The sequence below is a fragment of the Sus scrofa genome, chromosome 4 (genome assembly GCF_000003025.6).
Source record: "Sus scrofa isolate TJ Tabasco breed Duroc chromosome 4, Sscrofa11.1, whole genome shotgun sequence".
Lineage (NCBI taxonomy): Eukaryota > Metazoa > Chordata > Mammalia > Artiodactyla > Suidae > Sus > Sus scrofa.
In genome coordinates, this window is record NC_010446.5 from 110,758,203 (window position 1) to 110,777,438 (window position 19,236).

The following is a 19,236-nucleotide window of genomic DNA, read 5'->3' on the forward strand; positions in this document are numbered from 1 at the left end:
GCCTGGCACTGGGGGGAAGGGTAGAATCAGCTCGCCTGAAGCTGGGACCTTTGGAGGAGGGAAGTACTCCGTAAAGTTGGCGAGAGAGCAGTGGAAGCTGAGTAGGAACCCAGCAGTGTCCATGCCCACTCCATTCTAAATTTGTCTTTTTTTCCCCTTCCTCTCAGTGAGGACTATGGAAAGAACTTTAAGGATATTACAAATCTCATCAATAACACCTTCATTCGAACTGAATTTGGCATGGCTATTGGTCCTGAGAACTCTGGGAAGGTGAGTCATTTATACATGTACAACAGTCACAGGTTGATACTTGAATGGTCTGCTGATACACAACAATGTGTTTAGTTTACTTTTACTGTATTGTAAAATCGAACATAATTCCATGCTGATCACAGCAGAATGGAATTTAGCACACAGCTTCCTTTTTTTAGTCCCTGTCCAAGATGCACCATAATTATTTGGTGGTGGTTTAACATTACAAGGTGTACATCTTAAGACAACATTTTAGCCTTTTGGGAAACTAGCTAATCTCAAACTGACCTGACTCAGCCTCATAAATACAATGCACTACCCCAATTCAGGACAGTAGTTTTTGAAAAGACTTAACACTTGAGAAGTAGAGTGTATCAACTAATCTGTTTTTATAATCCTTCTTACTTTTGAAACTGGAATTGTCTTAACAGATGTCTGATAGAAATGGTGTGAGAACTTCCGGTACTTGTGCCGTGTTAGAGCCTGATTCTGAACTTCCTTCTCCCTGATCAGGTGATTTTAACAGCAGAGGTGTCGGGGGGAAGTCATGGAGGAAGAATCTTCAGATCATCAGATTTTGCAAAGAACTTCATTCAGACCAACCTCCCTTTTCACCCTCTGACTCAGATGATGTATAGCCCTCAGAATTCTGATCATCTGTTAGCCCTCAGCACCGAAGTAAGTCTAGTTGAAGAACTTGTCTTGGTTTTTGCATTTTTATGGTCTCAACATATACTGTCTTCAAAGGACCCTGTAGGTGATGCTTTTATGTTGGACTGTTTTCTGGTGACTTCATATGGCATGAAGTATGTATTTTTGGCATTTTTTTCCTGTGTGGTAAAGGGTACAATATTCATGTGCTATCTATTCCAGGTAAGTATGATGTCTAATGGCTAGTTGACATTACAGCTTTTAAAAAGTGAAGAGATATGTGCTGTAGAGTAATGGACTGGGAAACAGTTTAATGTAATCTTTCTTGTGCTGCAAGGGACAGACATGAGTTGTCAAACTCCTAATGTTGTTATTGTTCCTTTCCTGTGGCCAACCCACATTTTCATAATTTTTTGCTTGGTAGGCCCTTAGTATGTAAAGCTTATTGCTTTCTGTCTTTGACACCCATGTATTAAATATCCAGAGCCTTAAACCCCTGTACCCTCTCCCACATTCCTATACTCTCCCCAGAAACCATTGTCTCTCCCTGTCCTTCCCACTTCCTTTCTGAAAGTTCCTGAGGAGCAGCTCAGCTTGTCCTTTCCTGAAGGACCAGCCGCCTTTTTGATGTTAAGGGCCCAGAGTGGCTGGGTTGCTAGACAATGATAGAGTCATAATTATACTTTATGTTTATATGGCTCTCTCACATCTTATTTCTTAGAGTGTGGTCTGCTGACAAGCAACATCAGATAGAAACCCTGGCAGGCTGGTTTAAGATGCAGATTCCTCAGCCCTGATCCAGATTTAGTTCATCGGTGACTTTTGGTTGCGAGGTGGCTCGTGTTTTTTACCCACTCCCCAGCTGAGCCAGCGCACTAAAATTTGAGAGCCATTGTTGTAATGACCATTCTGAGGACAGAAATAGGATGAGCAAATATGGACAGGTTGGTCTGAACACATGGAGGGCATAGGAAGGGGGAAGGGCGCTTGAAAGAGAGGTCTGAGTTCTGGGTCTCCTGCAGGCAGATCTTTGGGGCGAGGTGAGGCTGGCGGGCTCAAGGAAGGTCAGAGTTGAGCTTAGCCAAAGGAGCCCAGAGGAAGGAAACTAGCCTGCTGGGGAGCCTTCAGATCTCCAGCGACAATTCCTGGAAGCTGGCCTTCGGCAGCTTGAGCTGAAGGCCCTTCAAGGGAATCAGAGGACCCCTGGAGGAATGGACAAAACCATCCTCATGCCTTTGACCACCCCACCGCCATTACCAAGTACCTGGAGCTTGTTGAGACAGACTATCCTCAGGAAGAGGCAGGCGCAACCTGCCTGAAATTTCTTCCAATTAAGGGTAAGTTTGGAGTGCAAATAATCAGGGTGGAGAAGGTGGACCAATTTGTAATAAAGTGCAAATAGGTGATATTAGGCCCCTCCCTGTTTGTAAGTAAAATCGGGTAAATGAGAGAAGCTGGGAGGCAGGCACTCCTAGAGGGGGAAGAAGAGTGGCGGGTGTGTGGGCAGGGGCGCTGCAGACCATTCTGCCCAGACCCGCGCTCCTCTGTCCCACCTCTGCTGGCTCGTGCTGCCAACATCACTGAAACTGTCGATCTTACCTTTGGAGGTCTCTGCTGCGTTTGAAAGCACCAACCAGTCTCTCCTTTTGGGAATGCTACTTGGCTTGGCTTCTCTGTTGTCTTTCCTAACCACTGCATCTTGGTCTCTTAAACTTTTTCAACCTCCCCTTAAATCCCTATTATTCATTTTACTCTGAGCAGCCCCTTCCACACTTGCCATTTCACTAGCGCTTGAACACATAAGATTCTCAAGCCCCTGTTCCTGGTCCAGGCTTCTCCCCAGGGCTGCAGATTCCTCTCTTAGTTAAGCCCCATGGTATCTCTAGCCGATGGCTCACAGGTCCCTCAAGCTCAGGCTGCTGCTGACTTCTTCTTTGCGCTTTCTCACACTTGTTCCTCCCTTCATCCTTGTGCTGCTTATCCCTCAGCCAGGACCCCAGAGTGTTCAGCTCGCCCTCTCTCTCTCACTCCCCCACATCCTCTCCCTCTCCCCTGCACTCCCACTCACATTCCCACCCTGCCCTAGAGGAAAAGCTCTCCAGTTTTACCAATCTAGTGTCTAAGTTCTTCCTGAGCCTATTCCTCGCAGCCGTGGTTTCAGGCCTCACTAACTCTTAATGAATGAACGTGTCAGTTTGTCACAGCTTTTCCTGCTTCTGGTTTGAGCCCTCTGAAATCCATCTTTCCCATTTTCATCCAAGTATTCCTCTTAAAGAAGGAAAACTGATTGTGTCATTTACCTGCTTCAAGGCCCTCATGTAAAATAAAGAGCAGATTCCTCCGCCGGCCTTGAAGGAGGGCTCTCCCTGAGCAGCCCCACCGGCTCCCGCTTCGTCCCCTCCTTCCTCCACCTCGGAGTCTGTGCTCCTCTGCGTCCCAAGGCGCTGGCTCCCTGCACACTCTGGGACGTGTTCACCACCTCTCTGCCTTTGCTTGTATGGTCTCTCTTTGTGCAATGACATTTCATCTCCCATTTGCCGTCTTTTGGCTACACTGCTCATCATCTAAGACCCAGTTCAGCTGTCTTCTTCCCAAACCATCTGAGTCAACTCAGAGTCCCTCCTTTCCCTAACCTGACCCCAGAGACCGTGCTTCCATCACACTTACCACATGCATCAGCCTTTCTTATCTGCACCCTTGTTAAACTATGAGCTCCGTGAGAGCAGGAAGTGTGTCCTTTGTATCCCCTGTGTAATGTCTGGTATGGTGCCCAGCACATAGTAGGTACTTTATAAGACTTGTTATTCTGAACTTCCAAGACCCTGAAGGGGCCACCGTGTGTGTGTGTGTGTGTGTGTGTGTGTGGCTTAAACAGCTTGGATGGAACTTCAGTGTGTGTTTTTACTGTCCTGAATGATTGGATATGAATCATTAAAGATCATACAAGCAGCTGCACAGCTTAAGCTGGAATTTTGATAAGTCATTTATAATCTTTCAGAATGGCCTGTGGGTGTCCAAGAATTTTGGGGGAAAATGGGAAGAAATCCACAAAGCAGTATGTTTGGCCAAATGGTGAGTAACAGAAGATTCCATCTGCGTAGAGCCCCAAACCTTTCCTGACAGTGCTGCCAGAAGTCACATGAATAAATATTAAGCACTTACTGGGTGCCAGGTACCCTTCAGGGTGCCATAAGGGCTACGAGAGCGGGGTAGGACACAAACCTTGACCTGGACAAGCTTCTCATTTTGTTGGAACGAAGGCCTTGTATCACTGAGTGTTAGAAGATAAAGTCTAAGACTAGGGCCAGTACTGAGTAACTGTTGTCTGCAAAAGGTTTATTCTCTGTAAATGGTGACTTCAGTTGCAATAACATAAAATACAGCTTGATTTGGAGCCTTATAAACTTCTGCGCACCCAGATAGACACCCCCTCATCTAGCGATCCTTTCAGTGATGTGCAGTGTAGTGAGGACTCAGGAGGAAAGCTCAAAGTGCTGGCAGACTGCCAGAGTCCCAGTGTTGCTGCTGCAAACCCATTCACTTCTCTTGGTGCCTCCCACCCCCACCCACATCGGCTTAAAGACAGCACAGTGGAGGAGGCTCTTATTGGGAGTCCAGTCACCTTTATGCTCTCCTGGGTCTGCTGCTGTGCTAGTCGGTGGCTTAACCTCTCTGGGCTTTAGTTTGTTCCTTCTATGAAAAGAGATTTGTTTGGCAAGTTTGGGGCATGGTTGAGCAAGAATGAAGACCTTTCATACCTCAAAATTCTGATCAGGCTCAGACCCTTGTTTAGAGCCTCTTCTTTCTCTTTGACTGATTTCAACCAATTTCTTGATCTGGTTTCCTGTTGATAGCAGGTCACTGCCAGAGGTGGGCATGTGTGTTGGAACAATAAGCATGGGTCAGCTTGAGAGTCTGCTGCCTGGGGGCCGCAGGGAGGCGGAGAACTCCAAGAGCAGGCAGAGACAGAGGAGGCAGCAGGATGAGGGGACTTAGTGCTGCGTCAGGAGAGCACACGGAACTGCTCGTGGGAACACTGTCTTGCAGTTTCACACAGCTGATGTTCCCCGCAGGAATCCATAATCCCAAGAAGAGTCGATAGTTGATGTCCTCTACTTAGGGAGGTAGGGAGTGTGCAGTATAAAAACTGCCAAATGTGTCTACCAAAATTAACTCCATGGTAACAAATGGTGCTTAAGTAAAGTGGCATTTTCTAGAATATGCTGGTTAAATGAGGTTTTTACAGCACCACATTGGTACACATGCCATATCTGCTTTTGTTTTGTGAATTTTAATTAATTGTATTTTTATCTTATATGGTGTTAACAGGAAGGAATTTATAAAGCAACTCAGTTAACAAATTGTTTCACTCCTGATGGATCTAAAATATGTAGGATGGGTTCAAATAAGAGCATAATAATTTTGACCATTAAAACTCACCTTTACATACGTATATCAAATACCACGGTGTACACTTTAAATATCTTATAATTTTAGTTATACCTCAATAAAGCTAAAAGAAATAAATAGAAAACTCATCTTTAAAACTGAAACATTTTTGAATGGTATTTTATTTTCTGTCCTGTACAGGATTTTTTACTTGTGTAACTTGTTTCTTTGAATAGTGTCGAAAACATAAGATAACTGGGCTGCTGCTAACTGTTTACTCACAGTTTAGATCTTTGGTTTCTTGGAATTTTACAATCTAAGGTTCTGAAGGCACATGCTCTGACTCAGCATCGGTTTTTTTGAGGTATAGTTGATTTACAATAGTGTATTAGTTTCAGGTGTATAACATAGTGATTCAAAATTTTTGTAGATTATACTCCATTTACAGTTATTCTAAAGTATCGGTTATGTTTCCTGTGCTGTACAAGATATCCTGGTCGCTTCCTTATTGTATACATAGTAGCTGTGCCTCTTAATCATCTACCTTTTTCTCGCCCCTCCCCTCCCCCTCTCCCCATTGGTAACCACTAGTTTGTTCTCTACATCTGATCTATAAGCACCATCAGAATCTGAATCTAGTTCCCTACAAACTCCCTTTCCAAGTTAGAATATTAATAATTCAGCCTCTGACATTGTTGTCCACTTGAGATAAAAGAACTAAATTATTTAGTTCATGCACAGCATTGAACTAGGTTCTAAGGGGCAACAGCAAAGCGTCCAACTTAGAACATGTCCTGAAGAACTCAGTGTCGTAGGAGAGATAAGCATGCAATTAAAATAGCCAGACAGGAGACAAAGGAGTGCCAAGTAGCTGACACAGAGCAGCATGGGCTCTGGAACAGGGTTTTTCAACCTCAGGGCAAAGGACGTTTGGACTGGACAATTCTTTGTCGTGACGGCTGGCTGCAGGGTGTTGAGCAGCATCGTTGGCCTTTCCCACCCTGCTAGTCATACAACCCCTTCCCCAGTTGTGACAACCAGAACTATTCCTTAGGGAGTAAGGTCATCCCTGGTCAAGAACCACTGTTCTAGAAGTTTGCAGCTCCAGTCAGAGTGGCAGAGATGGCTTCATGGAAGAGCTAGATCATGATCTAGAGGCTGAGGATTGTGAGGGTGAGATTTGGCTACATGAGAGAAAAGCGTCCTAAGAAGGAAGACAGTACCAACAAATGCAAGAGGCAGGGTTGAGCAGCAGGCAGAGTTCAGGTAAAGAAGTAGCAGACTGTGGAAAATACCTGGGACCAGGTTTTGGGGACCTTGCCCACAAGGCTGTGAAAGAATTGAGTGGACAGCGTCTGAGAAGGCCAGTACCATGGGTGACGCCTCTTAGGCTGGCTTGAGCTAAGTGACTACGGTTGACCGTCTGCTGGCAGTCTTGAACCATGTCCTTCCCCTGTCTTTGCCTCATTATAGGGGATCAGACAGCACCATCTTCTTCACCACCTATGTGAACGGCTCCTGCAGTAAGTATATTTAGTCCCAGAAGAGCGTGTCCTGGTGTCCATTCATGATAGAATATTCTGGTAAGAGGTAGAAGCATCAAAGATCTTCCCATCCCTCATAATTTTGACACCTAAGGAGAGTTGTTAATGATTTTTAAAATATTGAAAGAACAACAAAATACTATGCTGTGCCTAGATCAAAGAAAAAATACAAGCCGTACACGGAGATAGTGTACTTAATTTTAGCAGTGTATTTACATAAAGTAAGTATTAGGCTACAAGCAATAAGAAATTGAAATGCAGAGTGATTTCTGCCAAAGAACATGGATTGTGTTTGTGTTGGTGGAAGCCATTGGCTTTCCAATCAGTGGCACAGTTTCAAAGCAGAAAGCATAATCTTTCATTTGTTCATTCAGCAGATTCCTTTCATTCATTCATTCATTTGAGCATCTGCAGTAGTGTGCTAAACAGTACCTTAAGGATGAAGAGAACAAGACGCCCAAGGCCTGCTCTCATGGAGATTAAAGTCAAGTAGGGATATTGGATGATCAACAGGAAAATAGAAACTCAGACAAGTCAACTTAGAATAAGATAATTTCAAACTGTGTTATGAAGCAAGTAAAGCAGGATGCTATGGCTGTGGCATTTTTATGCAGCATTGTATTGGAATTAAGTAAACTGTAGCTTTCTGTCCAGGATAAAACCTCACATGTATAAAGATAAAACCCAAATGGTAATTTTCTGTGTCTAATGCTGTGTCATTTTATATTGTTACTTGATTGACATGCATAGGATTAAAATTTCTTTCACTGTAAAATTAAAAATAAGTCTGAAGCAGCTATTTTGAATGAGAGGCTCACCAGTAAGTGAAATTTTAATGGCTATTTTGTCTTGTTTAAGAAGCTGACCTTGGGGCCCTGGAATTACGGAGAACTTCAGACTTGGGGAAAAGCTTCAAAACCATTGGTGTGAAAATCTACTCATTTGGTCTTGGGGGACGTTTCCTTTTTGCCTCTGTGATGGCTGATAAGGTGGGTGTTTGCCTCTTCTCTTTCCGTTCCGATATTTCTGTAAATATGCCTCAAATAGATAGTAGCTTTTACTACGTGTACTGATGGAGTTTCTTGCCTTTTACAATATTTAATAACACTGTAAGCTCTGAGGGTGATCCTGTTTATAGAAGCTGATTGACTCTCTGGCTCCTCTCTGCTTTGGCCTGGGTCACCACCTCAATTAGTACCCAGCGTGAGGTACTGTATGCAAACCAATTGTGCTCCTGGAGCTCCTGCATCTGAATTCTGGCATATTCAGGTAGGGAGAGAGACGCTAGACTAACAACATGATATGGTATCAGGTAATGAGGTTACTGAGTGAAGTAAGTCAGGAAGAGAAAGACAAATAACATATGATGTCACTTATATCTGGAATCTAATATACGGCACAAATGAACCTTTCCACAGAAAAGAAAATCATGGACTTAGAGAATAAACTTGTGGTTGCCAAGAGGGAGGGGGAGGGAGTGGGGTGGTTGGGGAGCTTAGATACAAACTATTGCCTTTGGAATGGATTAGCAATGAGCTCCTACTGTGTAGCACTGGGAACTGTCTAGCCACTTACGATGGAGCATGAGAATGTGCGAAAATAGAATGTGTACATGTATGTGTAACTGGTCAACATGCTGTACAGTAGAAAAAAAATTGTACTGGAGAAATGACGATTAAAAAATAAATAAACCAAAAAAAAAAAAAAAAAGTTCCCGTCGTGGCACAAATCCGACTAGGAACCATGAGGTTGTGGGTTTGATCCCTGGCTCACTCAGTGGGTTAAGGATCCGGCATGGCCATGAGCTGTGGTGTAGGTCACAGACGTTGCTGCGTTGCTGTGGCTGTGGTGTAGGCTGGTGGCTATAGCTCTGAGTCCACCCCTACCCTGGGAATCTCCATATGCCGTGGGTGTGGCCCTAAAAATAATAATAATAATAACAGGTAATGAGGAAAGCTATGAAGAAACCTAACGCAGAGTAAATACATCGAAAGAGGCAGGAATTGGGGCAGTGCTGTTCGTGATGGGGTGGCTTAGAGGGGCTCTCTGAGACGTAACTGAGGTGAGAGCATAGCCATGTGGATACCAGGCTGGGGAGACAGTGTGGAGAGTAGAGGCTGGAGCCCGGGTGGAGCGCTGAAGAAGAGTGAGAAGAGCAGCACAGCTGAAAACCAGGGAGCCCCAGGGAGCACAGGGAGGGCTGGTTGTAATAGAGGGAGCCAGTGGCCAGATCACATGGGGGCCTTCGTAGGTCGTGATGAAGACTCGGCTCCCATTCATTCTTCACGTGTTGGGAAGCAGGGGAATGGTGTGATTTGCCTTCCCTTTTGATGGGCTAGGCCTGCGCAGAACAGCCTAATGGGGCAGGAATGGAAGCAGCAGGAACAGCAGCGAGAGAGACGGTCGGTTGGAGCCGGCTGTTAGCACTGGATGAGGGACGAGTGGTAGGATTATGGATGTATTTTTTAATGTATTGCCAGTAGTGTTTGGGATGGACTAGACATGGATTTGAGAGCAGATGATTAACCAATGATGATTTTAGGGTCTTTGGCCTGAGCAACTAGGTGAATGGTGGTGCCGTTTACTGAGATGGCAAAGCCTGCAGGAGAAGCAAGTTTGGAGGAGGAAAATCAAGAATTCCGTTTTAGGGTTTCTTGGTGGTGCAGTGGGATTATCATCCAGCATTGTCACTGCTGTGGTTTGGGTTCAGTCTCTGGGCTGAGAACATTTGCATGCCGCAGGTGTGGCCAAAAAAAAAAAAAAAAAGATTTGTGTTTTGGATGCAAGATGCCTATTAGCTATCTAGGTGGAAATGTACAACAAGCATTTTGGTATGTGAGTCTCCCCAAATTATTATGGCATTTAAAGCCATGTAACTAGATGGGTATCTTACGGAGGAGTGAGTACGTCAAGAAAAGGCTGGACGGCTGAGCACCTGGTGCCCTGAAGCGGCCCAGCACAGAAAGGTGGGAAGGAGACTGGACAGGCCAGCGAAGAGGACTGAGCAGGAGGGCCGGTGAGGTGGGGAAATAGGACAGCATGATGTCATGAGAACCAAGTGAAAGAAACATTTCAAGGAGGAAATGGTCACCTGTATTAAGCTCAGCTGAACTGGAGTGAAATAAGTCCTCAGATTTATCCGTTGGAGTTGGCAAAATATAGGTTGTTGGTAACCTTGATGAAAGCCATTTCCTTGGAGGGAGGAGTGAGGTTAAAAAAGACCGACTGGAGTGGGTTCCGAGAGAATAGGAGATGGGGAAGTAGATACAGTAACTGCAAATCATTCCCTCGAGCAATTTTGTAATAACCCTCCCAACAACCCCGTAAGCTATACTGGTATCTCGGTTTTTATTTGAGGAAATTGAGTAACTTGCCTAGGGTCACCCAGAGATGGAACCTGGGGAAATCAGACTGTCTGATTCCAGAGGTAGCTGCCTACACACTATACTGCTGCTGTCTACAAAATTAAAATTTTGCTTTGTGCTTTTAAACTCTAGTTTCTCCCTATAACAAAGTAAGATTCAAAGTAACATCAGAAATGTAAGAAATGTAAATTAAATGTACTTGTCTCTGGACTTTAAAAAGCATTTAGCATAAGGAGGCTCGGGGACTGATTCCCGTGCCCTGACTCAGCTGTGTCCAGTAGCTATTTTAAACTGTTTATCAGACAGTAGATGGTAATTGCTTCCTCACCAGACCCTCTCTAACAGCTGAATACCCCTGATAAGCTTCCTTAGATGAATTTCTGACTCGCCTCCGCCTCTTCCCAGCCTGTGCATGTACCCTCCCTCTCGGCTGTCCTGAGAACCTTCCTTAAAGAAGAGATGTGTCTCAGGAGTTCCTGTTGTGGCGCAGTGGTTAATGAATCCGACTAGGAAACATGAGGTTGTGGGTTCAATCCCTGGCCTTGCTCAGTGGGTTAAGGATCTAGCGTTGCCATGAGCTGCGGTGTAGGTTGCAGACATGGCTCAGATCCCGTGTTGCTGTGGCTCTGGTGTAGGCCAGTGGCTACAGCTCCGATTCGACCCCTAGCCTGGGAACCTCCATATGCTGCAGGAGCGGCCCTAGAAAAGACAAAAAGACAAAAAAAAAAAAAAAAGAAGAAGAAGAGATGTGTCTCATCCTTACTTCCCTCATGGTCTCCAAATCCTGGGTTTCATCTCTATTTTCTAGACCCATAATTATCTAGTTCTTTGGATTATGCCAGGACTATCTCACAGACTTCTATGAGCAACCCTTAGTTGAAGGATTATCTGAGCAAGCATATGCAAATGCTATAGAGCCAAACTAATGATGGTCCCAACAAAGCCTTGGCTCTGTTGAAGGAAGGTGGGATGTTGCAGCTGGCAAGATACTGTCTTCCATGGCCGCAGCAGAATGAAGAAGCCCAAGGTGAAGCCAAGATAGCCTTCCTTTCAATAGTGCCTGGATCTTTGTGAGAGGTTAGGAGTAGCTTTGGTAATTGGTACTAGAACCTTTCATGGATGACAGTTGTACCCAGTGAGGAAATGGATAATGATACACGTAATTGTTCATAATCATGTTCCCGTTGATGTCACTGCACATGGCATTGTGGTGGAAAATTAAAAAGATAGTATTGCATGTGTTCCAGGATACAACCAGAAGGATTCATGTATCAACAGATCAAGGGGACACATGGAGCATGGCCCAGCTCCCCTCTGTGGGGCAGGAGCAGTTCTACTCTATTCTAGCAGCTAACGATGACATGGTGTTCATGCACGTAGACGAGCCTGGAGGTAAGCGCCTGCAGTGGCCCCCCTGAGTGCACGGAGATGTAACCTCTGAACCCTATTTTGAGCAGCTTTCCTTCTTACATGTCAGTTTTTCCTCTTACCCCTAGGAATTTATTAGTGACCTACTGCATACTCTGTCTTAGAGTTGATGTGGAGTTTCTGTTAAAAAGGTCACTTGCTTTGACACTCTAACATGGCTTGTAGGTATGTCCAGGTGTTCTCGAGCAATGCTGCTTGAAAAGTGGTTGGAGGACCAGTACTGACATGCAGATTCTTTGTTACCAAATAAATACAGAAAGCAAGAGCAAGCTCCCTGTTGGCCTAGGGGTTAAGGATCCAGCATTGTCACCACTGTGGTGCAGGTTTGATTCAGGCCTGGAAACTTCCATACACCACTGTCACAATCAAAGAGAAAAAAGAAATTCCTATAGCCATTTGGCAAAGTAATTTCATATCTGTAAATTTTAGTATAAAATTGTTGTGGATCATATTTTGTCTTTCTTTTTCTAGTGACTAATTTTTGTTATATTTTCTAAAAGCATTGGTTTGTGCATAATTGAAAAATTTTAAATCCATCCTTCACAACAGAGTTTGAGAAGCGTTATTCTAAAGCATAAAGTTTTAAAGATGTACAAGATACGAAGCTAAATACAGTGCCTCTGCTACCAAAATATAACTGGGAAGAGCTTTTCTGTGACAGGTCATTCATTCATTCAGCAAAGCATCTGCTGTGTTTCAGGCACTAAGCTGGGTAGTAGATTAGAGGTGGCCACAAAGATCTCTAGTATCAACCCTTGATTAGCTCTCAGCTCTGTGTCTATGTCATGAAGAGACAGTTGGCTCTGTGTGCAGTCAGTCGTGTATGGGTAGACTGTTGTGTGTTTCTCTCTGTTCCCTCCACAACTTCATAGTTTTGTTCCTTTGCCCAGATACCGGATTTGGCACCATATTTACCTCGGATGATCGAGGCATCGTCTATTCCAAGTCCTTGGACCGGCACCTCTACACCACCACAGGTGGCGAGACAGACTTTACCAACGTGACCTCCCTCCGCGGCGTCTACATGACAAGTGTGCTATCCGAAGGTGAGGCTCGGCACAGCCACCCTTCAGCCAAACCTATTGGGCGTGGATGCTTTTGGGGAGACTGGGCCAGTCCCCCGGTACTGTTGCTTGCCTAGCCAACAACCTGTCCACGTGAATTCTGGCTGGCTATTTTAAATAAGTTAGGGTGAACAGAACTAAGAACAAGCAACAGCGGGCAGAAAGAAAGATTGGGGGGGAGTCAATGTTGTTTAGTTTATAAAATAAGCCTTGTATATTGGGAGGCTCACGCTGCTTTTCTCCTTGTAGAGGGCCTGATCCCTCCTGGGTTCTCAGTGGTTCTGCAGAGTTCACCCTTACTAAGGCCCAATTGTACAAAAAAAAATCACCTACGAGATTCTTAAGGTTTTGTTTCTTTATGTTTTTATGTGTTGGTAGGAGGTGGAGGATGTTCTTATTTTGTAAAGACCTTGCAGTTGTCTACAACGTAAGAGTGGTGCTGGCCCCCTATCTCCACCCGGACCCCACCTTTGACCCTCCTCTCCTTTGCTCGCTCTCCCGTGCTCACCCCAGCCTTCTCCAGTCCTTATACACATCAGATCGCAGGTCTGTGGCTTAGAGATTGGCACTGGCTGTTCTCTCCTCCCCCAGATGTCTGCAAGGCTGACACCGTCTTCCTCCCAGTCTTTGGTCACATAACTTTCTCAGGAGACCTGCCCAGATTATCCTATTTTTAAATTTTAGTCTGCCTCTCCCCAGCCCACACTCATTCTTAGTCCCCCACTAGCTGTGCAGGTTGTTTCCATGGCACTCTTTTCTTTAATTTTCTTTACATTTTATTGAAGTATAGTTAATCTACAAGGCTATGATAATCTCTGCTGCACAGCAAAGTGACCCAGTCATACATATACACACACATCTGTTCTCTCTGAGATTCTTTTCCTACATAGATGATCACAGGATACCGGGTAGAGTTCTCTGTGCTCTACAGCAGGTCCCCGTTGGCCATTGTGCCATATGCCTCAGTGTCCATGACACTTATTTTCTGATATACCATGTAATTTACCTACTTACAATATCTAGTATGGGTCTGTCTCACCCCTACTAGAATGTGTATTTCATAGTTTTTTCTCCCGTTTTGCTCACTGATGTATTCCCAAAGCCCTACAGCAGTTCTCACATAGTGGGCACGCAATAAACCTTTGTTTAATAAATGACTTTTCCTTTATTTGCCTTTTTAAATTTTCCTTTAAAAAAAATCAAAGTACAATATCTGAATTTAAACCTGCAACAGTTTATATCACTACAAATAGAGAAAGGGGAAGACACATGAAAAAAAAGAAAAGGTATAAGAGGGGAAGAAGGTGGAGAGGGGGAATTAACGGAGGCCTGTGCCAGGACATTCAGTCTTGACATTCACGGCCTTGCGAGAGTCAAGATTAGAATGCCTTCCCTCTGTAGGTGTTACTTCCAAGGCAAGCAGGCAAGCAAGATGACTAGGTGTCAGCCTGTTTGTACTGGTAAGGAAATAAAAGGTGTCTTTTTTCGGAGTTCCCGTCGTGGCTCAGTGGTTAACGAGTCTGACTAGTGAACCACGAGGTTGCGGGTTTGATCCCTGGCCTTGCTCAGTGTTGCCTCCATATGCCGCAGGAGCGGCCCAAGAAATGGCAAAAAAAGAAAAAAATAAGTGTCTTTTTTCAAGAGTATCAGACTGGATAGTTTCTGGGATCAGCTGTGTCCTGTTCACGTGGCAAGACCTCCTTCAAATATCATGCTTAGAGTGCTGCTGCCCCCAGCACTGAGCCGTCCCAGTGGATGTCACAAGCTTGTGGGACTTCAGGGGTCAGATGGTGTTACATAGTCTCCCTTAGGAGAGAGTTACACAATGATAAACTGAATTTAATAGGACGTCTCCAGTGCATCAGGCCTAATACCATCCTTTTCCCATTCAGATAATTCTATCCAGACTATGATCACTTTTGACCAAGGAGGAAGGTGGAAACACCTGAGGAAGCCTGAAAACAGTGAATGTGACGCTACCGCAAAAAATAAGAACGAGGTTTGTTTTACTCCAACTGTTATATGTTCTGCTCTTACTATTGCCAGGCTTTTGAATAAAGAAGTTTTGTAATTAACAAGGGTCCACAGCTTGAGATGGAAAGTTTGGAAAGGAGAGGTGACATTAACTAGGATGTAGGAAATAGGAACTGTGAAGAGAAGACAAAATAGTAGGGTTTATCTGTCTTTTAAAGAAGACCAAAACTAATAATTTGTGACAGCTGTGAGACTTCAGGAATTCCATAGAAAGCCCCAGACCAGCCGTTCACGAGCAGTGTGGAGCCATGCCAGCCAGAAACAGATGGAGGAGAACGTGGCCTCTCTTCCCCTCTGCCAGCCCCCACGTAGCCAGTATGGCATGTGGAGCAGGGGCTGAGCCCTCTGAAGAGAGACTGAGACTAGAAATACAAAGGCTCCAGGAGGTCCACAAGTGACAGGTCTTGACGGCAAGAAGAAAAGCAAAGCAAGCTTTGTGCCTGACTCTTAGAGAATTTGAGATGAGCTTAGCAAAACCCTGGGAGTTTTCTCCAAAAGTGACAGTGTTGAGTTCCCATTGTGGCTCAGTGGTAATGAACCCAACTAGTATCTATGAGGATGTGGGTTCGATCCCTGGCCCCTCGCTCAGTGGGTTATAGGATCCTGCATTGCCGTGAGCTGTGGTGTAGGTCACAGATGCAGTTTGGATCCTGCATTGCTGTGGCAGTGGTGTAGGCCAGCAGCTGTAGCTCGGATTCGACCCCTAGCCTGGGAACCTCCATATGCCTCAGGTGCAGCCCTTAAAAAAAAAAAAAAAAGGAAAAGAAAAAATGACAGTGTTGGTAGTTCCACGCTCTCTTCAGAGTACCTATGGCTGACATGCATTCTGTTGTCGAGGCTGGGCTTTGGGCTTTGTTTGAAGAGCCTCAGGCAGCGTGTGATAAGTGTACCTACACCACCCCCAGCACACTCTCTCCCTCTCTGTATTCGTGAGTGTTGTGGAGTCTCTCTGCCCCACCTGCTCCCCTTCTCCCATCCCCCTGGCCCGGCCGAGCCCTGCACCTGCCTCCTACCTTAAGCCTAAGGCAGGCTCAGTGGCCTCTTGACTGACCCTGCCGCCACACACTGCCATGTCTGTCCCTCCCCAGCACCCTTTTTGGTTCCCCTTTTCCTGTGACCTGGTGCATAAAGGCCTGCTCCTCCCGTCAGGCTTTCTTCTGCCTTTTTATTGTCATTGCCCACTTTACCACACTTGTAACCTCCACTGCTCCCTGAACACCCTGCCTGTGCCTTTTGCCCATGTTATTCCTGAGGAGGTTGTATCTGTCTCCCCTGCCCCAGCTCATTGGGGTTAGCGGAAGTCCTAGCCAGCCTCAGTGTCCCCTTTCATTTAGAGCTGATCATGCCTCTTCATTCCACTTCAAGTTTGCTTAAGGCTTTTTGTACTGCAGTAAAATATTCATGTCATAAATTGATATTTTAACCAATCTGAACCTCTTTTAAAGCACTAATTTTCAGAGTTCCCATTGTGGCTCAGCAGTAACAAACCTGACTAGTATCCATGAAGACACAGGTTCAGTCCCCGGCCTCACTCAGTGGATTAAGGATCTAGCATTGCTAGATGCTGTGTAGGTCACAGGTGCAGCTTGGATCCCTCATTGCTGTGGCTGTGGTGTAGGCCTACAGCTGCAGCTCTGATTCAACCCCTAGCCTAGGAACTTCCATATGCTGTGGGTGTAGCCCTAAAAAAAAAAGAAAAACGAAGGCACTATACCTCTACTAGTGTCTGAGAAATGTTTTCTTTTTTCTTTTCTTTTCTTTTTTTTCTTTTTGGCTACACCTGTGGCATGTGGAAGATCCTAGGCCAGGGATCAAATCTGCAGCACAGTTGCAACCTATACCACAGCTACACAACACTGCATCCTTAACCTGCTGTGCCACAAGGGAACTTTGAGAAATGTTTCTTAAAGACAGAACTGGGTCTTATTTCAGATCACCACCACATCTTGTACAGTATCTGAAATATGTAGGCATTCATCAGGTTTGTGTGGAACCATACTTTAGATATTGATCAAAGGCTTTGGTGTAATGCACGAATAAAATAAACTAAGACAGATTATGCATGATAAAATAATTGCATAATTTTTCCCAAATATACTCATGCATATCAGAATCAAGATATCCACTGAGCCTATAACTCAACAACAAAAAACCAAATAACCCAAATTAAAAATGGGCAAAGGACTTGATAGCCATGTCTCTGAAGAAAATATACAAATGGCAAATAAGCACATGAAAAGATGTTAGGTATCAGTAATTACTAGGGAAATTATTAGGGAAATGCAAATCAAAAAATTGATTTGTGGAGTTCCCCTCATGGCTTGGTGGTTAATGAACCTGACTAGTATTTATGGGGATGAGGGTTCTGTCCCTGGCCTTGTTCAGTGGGTTGACTATCTGGCGTTGCCCTGAGCTGCAATGTAGGTCGCAGACATGGCTTGGCTCCTGTGTGCTGCGGCTCTGATTCAGTCCCTAGCTGGAACCTCCATATGCCATAGGTGTGGCCCTAAAAAAAAATGATTTGTGAGAGATCACCACAGACCCACTAGGATGGCTACTATCCAAAAAACAAAAACACAAAATAACAAGTGTTGATGAGGATGTAGAGAAATTGGAACCCTTGTACACTGCTAGTGGGAATGAAAATTGTGCAGCCAGTATGGAAACAGTATGATGGTTCCTCAAAAAATTAAACATGGAACTGCCATATGATCCAGCAAATCCACTTCTGGGTATATATCCCAAGGAATTGACAGCAGGGTCTCAAGAGATATTGGCACATGCATGTTCACAGCAGCATTATTTACCAGAGCTAGATCATGGAAGCAGTCCAGGTGTCCATCGATAGAGGAATGAACCAGCAAAATAAATACAATGGAATAAGATTCAGCCTTAAAAAGGCAGGAAATCCTGACAGATGCTACAGCATGGATGGGCTGTAAGGAAATTGTGCCAGGTGAACTGAGCAGTCACGAAAGAATAAATACTGTGTGGTTTCACCTATGTGAGTTACCTAGAGTAGTCAAATTTATAAAGACAGAGTGGTGACTGCCAGAGTCTGGAGGAAGGCGGAGTGGGCATTTGTTATTAAATGGGCACAGAATTTCAGTTCTGCAGGATGAAGAAGTTCCAGAGATGGGTAATAGTGATGGTTGTGTAACAGTGTGAGTGTACTTAATACTACTGAACCGTACTTCAAAAGAGATAAGGTGGGGAGTTCCTGCTGTGGTGCAGTAGGTTAAGGACCAACATCATCTCCGTGCCTAGGAACTTCCATCTGCTGCGTATGCGGCCAAAAAAAGAAAGTGGTTAGGGTGGTAAATTTCATGGTATGTGACTTTTACCACAATTTAAAAAAAACAAAAAAACAAGAGTATCTCACTTAGGTCTGGGTTAGTAAGTTCAAAGCCTATTAGACTTGAGAAATGAGTAAAAAAAAAAGTGCTTGGGTTTAATTTAAGCTTTGGTTTCTTTCCACAGTGCAGCCTTCATATTCACGCTTCCTACAGCATCTCCCAGAAACTAAATGTCCCAATGGCCCCACTCTCAGAGCCCAATGCTGTCGGCATAGTCATCGCCCACGGTGAGCAGCCTGTCTCTCCTGCCAGGGGAGGAGCAGTTGAGCACAGAGACTGTAAGAAAACCCTTCAGCGTGGCTGCTACCAGCCTTTGTAGAACTTCTTGCAAGACAGTGATTCTGTGGGTTTTTCGTAGACTTCCATCAGAGAGTGACAAGATTTCTCCCTTTACCAAATTGTCAGTGCCCTTTTTCCTGTCACAGGAGCATGATGGGAAATAAATGATGACATCGGTGACAGTAAATCCTGTTTCATTGCTGATGTGTGCTGATGAGATGGTGGATTGTGTTGCAGGTAGCGTGGGAGATGCCATCTCAGTGATGATCCCAGATGTGTACATCTCAGATGACGGGGGTTACTCCTGGCTGAAGATGCTGGAAGGACCCCACTATTACACCATCCTGGATTCCGGGGGCATCATTGTAGCCATCGAGCACAGCAGCCATCCTATCAATGTGATTAAGTATGCATGAGCTCTGCTCCACCCACACTGTCTGCAGACAGGGCACCTGTGGGATGTTTTCAGTTCGTTTGTGGGGATTACAGACCCTGATTCAGATTTGTGCCTTCTGTAGACTGTAGGGAAGGTTCTTGAAGGGATTGCATTCAGAGTAACTCAAATTAAATGGCTTTGTTTTTCCCTTGACTCCCTCTAGCCAACATTTTTCATCACATTAAAAAAAAAATTACCCTTCTCTCTCCGCACAAGAATATTATGGAAGCCTGTAAGCACTCTGGATGGAAAATGACTCCTTAAGTACAAATTCTTATTAAGGAGTTCCCTTCATGGCTCAGTGGTTAATGGAACCAACTAGCATCCATGAGGACTGGGTTCCATCCCTGCCTCGCTCAGTGGGTTAAGGATCTGACATTGTCGTGAGCTGTGGTGTAGGTCACAGACACAGCTTGGATCCCACGTTGCAGTGGCTGT

The 19,236-nt window shown here is 44.8% G+C and overlaps 1 protein-coding gene across 4 annotated transcripts in view; it reads left to right on the plus strand.

Annotated features, from left to right (window-relative positions):
• SORT1 (sortilin 1) overlaps nt 1-19,236 on the plus strand; it is a 70,297-nt gene that overhangs the window by 37,093 nt on the left and 13,968 nt on the right. For 2 of the 4 annotated variants that reach the window (XM_013997288.2, XM_021090071.1), the window contains exons 4-13: nt 168-270; nt 766-930; nt 3,902-3,975; nt 6,766-6,815; nt 7,695-7,825; nt 11,449-11,593; nt 12,520-12,675; nt 14,586-14,692; nt 18,208-18,310; nt 18,600-18,768. In XM_013997288.2, the coding sequence (XP_013852742.1) occupies nt 168-270; nt 766-930; nt 3,902-3,975; nt 6,766-6,815; nt 7,695-7,825; nt 11,449-11,593; nt 12,520-12,675; nt 14,586-14,692; nt 18,208-18,310; nt 18,600-18,768 (1,203 nt within the window). The remainder of the gene's footprint in view (nt 1-167; nt 271-765; nt 931-3,901; nt 3,976-6,765; nt 6,816-7,694; nt 7,826-11,448; nt 11,594-12,519; nt 12,676-14,585; nt 14,693-18,207; nt 18,311-18,599; nt 18,769-19,236) is intronic. The other 2 variants (XM_021090072.1, XM_021090073.1) reach the window with 1 other exon arrangement.